Source organism: Hyposmocoma kahamanoa, unplaced genomic scaffold (genome assembly GCF_003589595.1).
Source record: "Hyposmocoma kahamanoa isolate Upper Pololo Valley unplaced genomic scaffold, ASM358959v1 92, whole genome shotgun sequence".
NCBI classification, from domain to species: domain Eukaryota; kingdom Metazoa; phylum Arthropoda; class Insecta; order Lepidoptera; family Cosmopterigidae; genus Hyposmocoma; species Hyposmocoma kahamanoa.
Window position 1 is genome coordinate 17,540,611 of NW_020654748.1, and position 11,660 is coordinate 17,552,270.

At 34.8% G+C, this 11,660-nt stretch overlaps 1 protein-coding gene across 1 annotated transcript; it reads right to left on the minus strand.

Annotated features, from left to right (window-relative positions):
- Window positions 1-232: 232 nt before the first annotated feature.
- On the minus strand, window positions 233-9,822 carry LOC113236776 (putative nuclease HARBI1). Its single transcript, XM_026472944.1, has 4 exons — window positions 9,782-9,822; window positions 884-1,016; window positions 626-764; window positions 233-453 (listed from the first exon to the last, which is right to left on the minus strand). Exons 1-4 carry the CDS (start codon window positions 9,820-9,822, stop codon window positions 233-235), a joined length of 534 nt encoding a protein of 177 aa, XP_026328729.1.
- Window positions 9,823-11,660: the final 1,838 nt, after the last annotated feature.

Consider the following 11,660-nt stretch of genomic DNA (forward strand, 5'->3'; position numbering starts at 1 on the left):
CCATACATTTATTAATATTATAGGTGTGAGTGCTTGAATTGATTAAATAATGGTAGATAATAATAATAAAGATATTTTAATTCAACTGTTACTAATGGTGACGCCTGAGTTCTCTTAAGCGTCGCACAAGATTACTTCGTGTAGCAATGCCTGCTTGCAAGTCGCTGTTTGCAATACCAACTGTATCCCGATACGCAATGATGTTAGGTTGCATTTCAGCTTCACTATTTGGTTACTCTCGTGGCAGTTCTTCAGCAGGAACATTGGCTTCATTACAAATGTTATGCAATATTGCACATGCGTTTGTAATTAAACCTGCAACTTGTGGCTCATAATTAAGTGTCCTGTGTACGAGTAGGCAACGGAAACGGGCCTTCAGAAGACCAATCGTTCTCTCGATCACATTCCGGGTCTTCACGTGCCGATCTGTATGAAATGCTTCTTCTGAACCTTCTGGTGCATCCAATATTGGTGTCATTACGGTTTTGCTAAGAGGATATCCAGAATCACATGTAAATATATTATGATAAAAAAATAACATTGCCAAATTGAAACAGAGTAAATTTTGAAATATGAAATCAAATATTGTTAAATAATATGTAATATAAAATAAATTATTACTTACCTAGAAGCCTTAGACCTTCATTACTGCTGAGGTTATTTAGGTAAGCACATAGGGAACGATGGGACCAAATAAACGAATCATGAGTAGCTCCTCCGTGTCTCGCGCCAATGCTAATTATTTGCATGTCTGCATTACATATCTGTAATGAATAAAATAATCACAACATGTCACAGTCACATTTGATTCACAATACCTTATTGCTATCCCTAACCTGTGACTGGATTAGTATATGTTAAATTTGAAAATAACTCAACTCACTGGTTGTACATTCAACGAGTGATCATTTTTACGACAAAAAAACCTTTCCTCATGGTCTTTTGGGTGTACAATGGCAATGTCAGTGCCATCTATAGAGCCGATAACACCGGGTATCCCAAATTTGCTGTAAAATCTGAAATTATAAAATAATTACTATTTTCCTCGTACTTTCTTAAGTAAAATAATATTAAGCATTAATAAATAATAACACGAACTGCAATTTATGGCGTCTGCGTTCTTCGGCCGACAATGGGAATTTAATCTACTTATTTCGCATATATGAAGCATATTGCAGTTGTTACTTGAGTAAGAACATTTGATACAGTTGACTGTGCTATACACAAGCCATGTACCTCGCCCGTAGGCCTCTGGTACGAACCAAGAGCGTAAATGGATAAAGCTGTTAAAACCTAAAGACTAACTTACCTAAAGGGCTATCAGACAAATGAAATTACTCTAATGAACAAACCAATATCAACAGTTCTTAAATGAACCTTAGGTAAATACTTACCTTAGTCTCTACCGACACATTTGACCATTTGTTGGCTGCGTTAAAAATGGCTTAAGCTCTTCATACAGAGAACCTGCTGCTATGTCTGGGGTCAGTCGATATTGTTTAATGAACTCGTCATCGTCTAAATTAAGTGGATTATTTAATTCCCATGTGCAGCGTCGACGATTCCGAATTAAATTATTATTGAAATTGGCATCTAATTCAAAAAAATTAAAGAGTTCATACTCATCTGCCATTACCTCTTAGAAAAATGTTCAATAAAATGATTAAAATGCAATTTAAAACTGCAATTACGTTCATACAACGATTATTAGCTAATTTATACCAATTATTAAATTTATCAACAATACTTACTTTAAAGATTGCAAACTCGAACTAAACTATTCAAAAAACTTATTTAATTATTAAAAATTGGCAATGTAGCTCCAACAGACAACACACATAATAATGAAAATAAAAAATATATTAAAAATTAAACGAAATTTCTTAGATGATGAGAGAGAACTGTGATAAAATCCGCCTTTTTAAAAAAAAATTGGTCACAGAGTAACTATGTTTTAATTGCTTATTTTGACAACCATGACCGCCATTTGCAAGGCAAGGATTTTACTATGAAAAAAAGGTGAAAGGATTTCGAATGGGGAATGTAAGCTGCATGGACAGTGAATTGTTTTTATGAAGTCATAGTACGAATTTGACAGGCACTCCAACTTATAGGCTTAATTAGGATTGCTCTAAGAGCTCATACTAGGCCCTCAGGGTACGTAACAAGAGCAATTTTTAACGTTTCAAATTGACTGTTAAGCAAAAATACACCGGACAGTGTTTATAACGATACAATAACTGGACAGATCGAAGCAGAAAAAAAATCGAACCAATGACAGATGTTTCACTCATTTATGCTCAGCGGTGCGTATAATAAATTCAGAGAAATGTCTTCGAAACTCAATTGCGCAGCCAAAAGTAACATATCTTTTTCCAATTTACTGAACTACGTACATCATATCTGCAGAGTAAAGTATATGTTTCAAGCATTATAACATTGAAGACAAAATATATCTCGGAGCATAAAGACATGTGCACAATACCTCTTTATCGGCTGTAATTCAGCAGATTTGCCGACTCAATAACGCCTTTGTATCGGCGCCCTTACGTTTTTCATGGCAGATTTATGATGGCTTATGTTGTGTTAGTGCTAGTTTATTATGTACGTGGTTACAAAAGAAAAGAAATAGCGACGTCTCTTTTGACACTAGTTGCGATTTTAGTATTGGAAATATTTTTTCTTTACGAAAACTATGATAATGATTTATTTCTCAGACACAAATACAAATCTTAAATATAATTTGTGAGAGACTAGAGTCCGCACTAGATCTGTATTACAGCTCACCAGGCTCTCTCTCTCATACATTATATTCGACTGTTAGTGTCGACTATGAAACGGTTTAGTTAATAACAATAAATATAATCTCAGTACAGAGTACTAAAAAAACCGACCTCAAAAGTAATTCATCCCTTAGTTTGTTGCCTTTACAGGTGGAATATTTTCTTCAAATTTAAATGGAACCTAATAAGGTACCCTCTTTCCAAGAAAAAAGAGTCATCAAAATCGGTTCACGAATGCCGTAGTTATTGCATAGCATACATAGGAAAAAAGCATATAGTCGCCTTTTCTTGAAGTCGGTTAAAAATAAAGTAACTAGATTTAGTAGTGTGTGTGTGCTTGTGTAAATCTAATTTATACTAATTATAAACCAACCCAACAACACATTTAAAGGTAAGTAAATAATATAGTTAAATAAGTACTTGATAAATACAACCATCGACGAAAGAAAAAATATGCAACAGCACATAAAATACAATACAATACATCTTATAATATATATTGTACAATACTTCACACGGTCTAACAAAACATTTTGTAAGTATATGCAAACATATGATACAATACGAAATCACGACCTGAAAAAATAAACGAGATACATTCCTTTCAGTTGTAGAGAGTGTTAATTTAATTAGATTCACCTAAGAGCCTGTGCGAATGGATAATTTGTCGCGTCCGGCTTTCAACCAGACGGAAGATTGCATAGCGCTAATGGATTCTTCAAGCGAAGGAATAAACATTGCTCATAAATATTGTATTTTACTGCAATATTTATTTCATTGAATACTATAATGTTTTTATTACCATGATATTAACATATTTTTTGTGAAATTACTCACCGTGTTAGTTTTTTATTTTTATTATTAAATACAAAGATCGAACAATATATACTCAAAATTCCTTCGATCCGTCTGAACCCGAACCAGCAACTTTTTCGCCAAATGGAGGTTATCGCTCTCCCAACTGAGCTACGGAACGAATTAACAGACATTATGAATTTCATGCGTAGTTTCATCCAACATTTTATGAATAGGACCCCCACGCCTGCCCGCAATCATTTTGAGGATTCTGTTGGTAGTGCAGTGTAGGTCTTTTTACGCATGATCGCGAAGAATGTTCAACGTGAGCCTCGGCAAACATCACCGACGCACTGCAGAAGCGAGACATCCCTAACAAAGCCTGAAGACGTTAAAAATTGTACGTGTAGAGCACAAATAAAAAAAAGTAAAAATTCCACAGACAGCTCGTGTAAAACCATTTACATTATATTTCAAATTACAGGCACTTGGAACTTGATAACTTAATAGTAGTCGTTTTTAGTTGTGGTAGAGCTCCTCCTGGAAAGAGGTCGTCCTGGGTAGTATTGTCACCATACCTAGCCAAGCAGTAATGTTAGCGTTACTGTGTTCCGGTTTTGAAGGGTAAGGGTGCTGGTGAAATTACAGGCACATGCGACTTGTCAACTTACGTCTCAGGGTGACAGGCGCAGTGGCAGTGCCCCTCAAATCTTTGCGATTTAAGCCTCCTGAGTGGCACTGCAACTGTTATGGACAGGGGTGTAGCTTACCATCAGGCGCACGACTTGTTCGTCCCGTCACTTGATATTATAAAAAAAACTTATGTCTCAGGGTGACGGGCGCGGTAGTAGTGATTTTTTAATATACACAATGTAATTGCGCGTTTGATCTCCATCTCACCTGATGGAAAATGACGATGAGGTCGGCCATGTAGCATGCACACCAAAATAATATCTATTCACTCTCGCCTTGGTAATGCCCTAGTTATAACGTTCAGGGAACAAGTCTGCAGGAATTCCACTCCATATATCTTTGTGATTTAAAGCTCTGAGTGGCACTGTAACGGTTATGGATAGGTGTGTATCTGATCACCAGGCTCGCGACTAGCTTGTCCCGTCGCAATGTATCATAAAAAAAGATCCGGAAAAAGATAGTTTCACTATATATAGCTTCACTGATACTGTACAGGGTTAACAATCGACAAGAACCTTAACTGAAAGGAACACATCGAACAGATGTGTATGAACCTAAACAGATTTGTTTAGGCTTTACGAAGACTAAGGCAAACTGTCTCGCGAGAAGCTGCGTTGACGGCCTATCACGGCTACGTTTCGTCCGTGCTTAGCTAAGGTCTTGTACTATGGGCTCAACTCAGTAATCTTAGAAAGAGCGTTTAAAGTCCAGAAGAAGTGTATTTGATCAATTTGCGGTGCGTGGTTCGATGACAGTTGCAAACCGCTGTTCAAAAGGCTGAACATATTACCTTTGCCATGCATGTACATTAGGGATATCTGCGTATTTGTCAACTCTCATCCTCAATATTTTGAAACACGCGGTGAAGTCATTCAAAGGCAAACTAGAGCAAAAATTATGAATCTCTTATACTAACCTCGTTGCCATAAAGTAATTTATAAGAATAACTGCTTCAACATGTGTATAATTATTTACAATAAATTACCAAACGAAATTAAATTGTTACAAGGACATACTTTTAAATTAAAATAGACAAAATGGCTTTTGACACATTGCTTCTATAGTAATAAAGAATACTTAGAATTTACAAATTCATTACATTAATTAGAAACTATAGAGACTAAATAAACACGGAATCCCATTAATATTTGCACATCTGCTTGCAGGTTGAATACAATGTACCTAATTTTACTTAAGACCTTTGTAATTACTGTATTCTGGCAAATAAACGTATTCTATTCTATTCTATTATATTAAATATTCTCAAATATTGATAAATTTTAAAAGAGAGTGGAAGGTATTGGGCAGTAGCCAGGTTTCCTTGTAATGTTTTTCATCATTCATAAAGCGAATGTTTGATAGGCAAATAGAAAAAACAATTTATAAACAAAAAAGTCATTAATCTCAATTATTGGTCAACGCGTCTGTATAAAACCTGAATCACTGTACCGCACCTCAAAACTTATCGAATATTTATTGATTGCGGCTGGAATCGGCCAGACAAAATGAACGTTCGGATCATGCGGATGACGGATTAACGGATTTTCATAAAAAAGTAACACGTTGAAAAATAAATACTCTTCATTTTGATAACATTGACCGATGTCATTTTAATACATATGAAGCAGATCGTTATTTTTTTAATTTTAACATAATGTAATGTTTCTTCTTTTACATGTTATGGCCCCATCGAAATAATCAATGATTTCGCTAATATCAAGTTGAGTAACACACGCGTTTTAACTCAAAAACTGACCGGTAAATTTCGACAGAATTCACTGAGAGAAGAATCTTCAAAAAACCTACACAGACTATTACAGAAACATTTTTTTTTAATTTACACAGCACATGCACAAAGGAAGAGGGGACTAACGTTAGGAGGAAGTTGATATTAACGGGAGGGGTGATTTTAGGAGGGAGGTGACAATACAATTACAGTCAAAAAACAGGCGCTCGAGGGAACCTTCTGCCAGACCACACTCGCACAGGGAGTGGTCTCGAACACGGACCTTAGTCAAGAACACAGGAGTACATATGTGAGCTAAGAGAAGGCGAATAATTGCGGAGGTAATATTTTTATCGGAATCGAAATATAACATTTATAGTATTCGAAAGAATATGTCACCTCGAGATATTCATGATTTATTTATTTATTGTATAGCGCAAACGCAAAATCTGCATTAATGGGGAGGATATGCAATATGTCAGCGAGTACCTTTACTTGGGCCAAGTAGTCTCCTTCCAGTGCAGACAAGAGCAAGAAATTGCTAGACTAAAAATGCCAGGAGAAGCCATTGGTCCATGAAAGACCTTATGGAGGTACTCTCCCAATATCTCTCTAAAAGAACATGATGGACACGTGCAACCTTCCCATACTTACTTATGGCGCGTAGATTTGGTCATTTATAAGATCCAAAAGTCCAAACTCTACTTACACAAGTTTAATTCTCAATTAAAACAAGGAAAGTAAATATAAAGTAATACCTACGATAGAATAAGATTTTACATAAATAATAATCAATCAAATTTTATTTTTTAAAGGTTTGCTTGTCACTAAAGATGACGAGATTCCTGATAACTTATTATGATCGGTTACAATTTTTTTCCAAAATAAAGATAACGCGATGGCTTTCTAACCGCTCACGCGATACATGCAGCCGTAGACGCATACCACACTTAGAGGTGCCGGTGATGATTTTATACCGATTTATCGGATATCGAAGTTATAACAGGTAAAAGAATTAATACTAATCGCTATTTCGGTAACTACTCTAGCAAACCATAAAGTTTTTAATGCCTGGGTCTGTCATTTAAAAAAAATAAACAATTTCAAAAATACGTCACGACAATCGTGTGTGTTATTGTTTGGGCTGGTGATTTCTGTGTTTATTTATTGAAAACATATCGTAAGTAGCGTTTTTTAAGTTTACCCTGAATATAAATGTTTATAAACTATACTTTAAGGAGTAATTTCATGGTAAACGTTAGAACCACTCAAACGGAATATTATCATATTTATCCAAGTACACCAAAAATTTCATTAGTGCTTTTTAAGTGCAGGATTTGCGGTGTATTACTGCATTTTATTTGAGATGTTTTTGTTGGTAGTACGGAGGGTATTTATTTAGCAAAGCAGAATAATAATTTTTATTCATAAAAACTTGTATTTAAACAAATAACCAAACAAATAACCGCCATTTTGCGGTAAGAGGAGCACATCGCGTGAGCGGGTAAAATAGCGCCCTTCTAAAAACCACCTAATTCATCAGGAAGAAGTGGTTTAAAAAAAACTGAGATGTGTTGTTGTTGTCATCTTAGCCAATAAAAAATACGTAAGTCAACATCTCATCGACACCAATTTAATGAGCCCAAAAACGATAGTTCTACAACTGCAAAGTAGTTAACGAGTTGGGTAGTCTAAGCCTGTCTAGTTGCAATATCAGAGTAAGGTGATTGTTATTATATCGGATTGCGATAGTTTACCAAATTTCAAGTCGGATAATTGGATGTACAATAAATATTCATTTTGTGATCGAGATCCCTACATTAACAGAGAGAAGAGCTGATAATCTTTTTATTTAATTTATTTAATATATACAAAAGCATTAACGTAGTTTTACACAGATGTTTAGATTTAATTCTAATTCAAATCATTTATTTTAAAATATTACATCCATACATAACATTATAAAATTAATAAGCGCACACATAACATTAAATTAACAAAATGAAGACATAAGCAAAGAAATATATTCAAATAAAATAAATAAAATAATATAAATAAATGAAGTTAAATACAAATGAAATTAATTTAATAAAGACAAATAAAAATAACAAAAATTAGATTCAAATAAAAATGTGCAATTAAATAATTGTGCTTGTTGCAGATATTTATTTTGGTTCTTAACGACTTATTATATTGCCGTAGCGCCATTTGTGAGAAATCTATTTCTTTAAGAGAGCCATGTATCACGCAGATAGCTCTGTGCCAAAAAAATCGTTAAAACACAAAAACAAAGATGTGCAACAAGCATATAGAAAAATTCCTAAGGCCACGTGGCTTAGTTGGCATGGCATCTAGCACGGTTTGCTAGAATGTACTGTTTCGAATCCAGCCGGATCGGAGGGCATTTTCTAAGTGTTCGATCTTTGTATTAATTATTATAAGAATTTATTATAGTTGTGTTTTGGAAAAAGAATCTATAATAAGTTCCAGAAGGTCAGATAACAGGTTTAGCCTTAAACGTTCTGATCTTGTGGCTAACGTTAAGTGATCATACCTTCCACATTAATCAATTTTAACTCAATATCACGTGAAATTGAGCTTAGTTTCCTTCGAACCATAAAGAAGTAATACTTATATTTAATATAAAACCGAAAAGTCCCTGGAACGTGGCGCAAGACAATAATTCACCACAAATGAAGTGATTAAACATTGTATTGTTATCGATAGTGTAATGCGAATAAACAGTAGCGCTTTAATGGCGCGCCGTTATCGGTTAATGTGTTGACGTTGTTCCAAAATATGCTCTCTGTTTCAGTGCTTTTCGATGTTAAGGATGCTAGTCCGTTTGGACTACAAGCACTAGTTAGTATTACACTATAATTCAGTCTATTTGTAAGACATATACAGGAAACTGTAAACTTTTGTCGCCGGGCTTGTAGAAAATCAAGAGATTGTCAACTTTGTGTCTCTCTATAATAAACAGGCAGACATATACTTAGACATCTCCAGGTTAAGGTATTACTTAATTTGTGAAAAAATTTAAAAAAGTACTATATTAGTCAATGACTTACAAATAAATGCACGACGGGTCTAATACAAAAACCACGAAAAAAATGTCCCAAGTCAACCTATTTAAACGTAGTGACATGTCAAGGAATATGAAAAAGCTAAAACGTTGAATTTAAATTATAATGTCATCGCAGTACTGTCTAATTTTGCTTGCTTCGCTGTCAGTCGAACAAACGAAGACGAGAGCGTGAATGACGCTCTGTATATGATTTTAACGCCCTATAAGTTCGGACACTTTTAGCGCGGACCCGACGTCCCTATAATTGTAAGTCAATGATATTAGTACTTGTTTAATTTTTTTACGAAAAAAGAAGCATTGGGTGTAACAAGGGCGTATCACCTAAAAGTGAGATTCGAGAAAAATTGAAAATAAAATTTTGATGTCTTATATCTGTTTAATATTTATAGTATGACACTTATATACCTTATTATTAATTCGTCCTATGATTAACCTAAAAGATTTAGATGTTTTTATTATTTTAAAACAATTAGCAACATTTAAAAATGTTTTTTTTTCCTTCTGTTATCCGCACTTGTTTCACCAAACTGGTAAATTAATGGGGCGTTCGTTTTATTATTATTTATTTTTAAGGAAATAAATTGTAAATCAGTCTTATTTAAAAGTTACATTGATAAAAAATTAATCATATTTTTAATCATTTATTACGTTCGCTGGAATGAAATGAATCCACACAATCACCTTCAGCAGTCTCACTGGTCTCCTAGATGCTCCATGTTGAGGATGAAGTCGTTCATTTCAGACACTTTTTGATATTAAAATAAGTCTTTACCAGACGGAGGTAACGTGTCCGAAATTCAAACGCACATTTATAATCCATGCAACAAAGGCGGAGCGCCACCTTCTAAATTAATGAAACTTACGCCATCTAAAAGGGAGATCGAAATGACTTTTTGTCACAAGATATGAGATATATTGTTTTGATGCCATAACATCAAAACGCGCTTGGACGCCAAATGCCTTTGTTGTTCCCTATGCTTCTATTGATTAACATTAAAGAATAAATAGTTATTTGTTATGCAAGACTACAAAGTTGTTGTTTAACGCGAGTGCTTGTATTGAAACCTGAACAAGCAAAGAACTTTAAGATTGAACCATGAGCGATGCGAGTTGAAAGATAGAATCCTAAGCGTAGCGAGGGTTTCAAATGATTTTACTGTCGAGCGGAACACAAATTTTCACTTCACTATAGCGAGGAAAATGGTAGACGAAAGAAAAACAGTTGAGCAAATGAGTTTAGTTCTTCAACGAATTAAAATAATTTAATAAACAAAACTAGTTATCGTTGTCAATTTAATATCAACAATAATAAGAACAAAATATACCAACGGATTGTTATTACATAAATAATATACGACAAATCGCGTCATTATGTCTTTTTTTCATTGAAAGGAAAAGTTAAGTGTACCACAGTTCATCGTCAAGTTCGAATTTCAAAAACCTTTTCCATGCTAACGTGGAATAATCGCTTTTGCGCGCAGATTTCTAATAAGAAAGAAAGCCTTTCCAAGGTAGTGAGGTGAAAAAAAATTATGTATGTATTAACTGTAGTGAACAGTATTTAAATATGACTTAGTACTGCACACAAAAAAGTCATTACTCTTCTTCGTGCCGTAGTGATTATAATTGATTCAATATATGAAATATTCAATCTAAATAATTGAATTTTGTCAGTACGTTGTACAAATATCAATTTGTCTATGGAGAAGCAATAGGCGGCAACTATACACAAAATACATGAAAATTGTACTGTAAAGCACGAAGTTGGTTTTTTGAGATCTACTTATATAGCGAAACGGGGTACCCTGCACTATCAGATTCTGATATTTAATTTTACGGTAAACGCCGTTACTGTCCATGAAGGGGTTATGATGACGGCTCTGAGGATGGCTGAGTGATACGGGCGTCACAAAACAATACCATTTTCAGGATTAGAAATTAATCACACTTTTACAAAATACTTATTGTTGTTATACTGACGGTTTCACGTCTGAGGTGTGTTCGTGCACACTAGCACGAATCTGCGCATGCGATTTTCCTTCACATCCCTCCAACATGACTCTGTTCACGTGTTTGCAAAATGTCACGGCTTTTTATCACGTACTTAATTCTAAAATAGTCAAAGCAACTTCCCATTGTTTGTCAGAACTATATCTTTGTTGATCTCAGCAACTCTTATTAGAAAATATATCCTTATTTTTCTTGTCAGAGTTATAGTGATCCATGGAATAGTTCTAGGAGTTGCCCAACAGTGTTCTTTTTTCTAATAATCAGAGCCATAAATACAGTACGATGGAGGAGTATTCGTCGAACATGATCTTTACTTTCTCATAGAACTTCGCCGTTGGCGGGTTCCGCGGTTGGAAACGCCGTGCAACTAAAGCAAAATACTCTGTCTTAGAGCGTACATACGACTTCGTACCGATCACGGTCGAGACAGGAGGTCCTGGGGTTCGGAAGCTGGAGACTTATTTAAAGAGTTGAGTCGCTGACTCAGATACATGGGGCTGCGACCACGCTCTGGGTCGTGGTTGGCTCAGTAGGTGTCAATGCTGCCAGTACAATGGGAACTCTT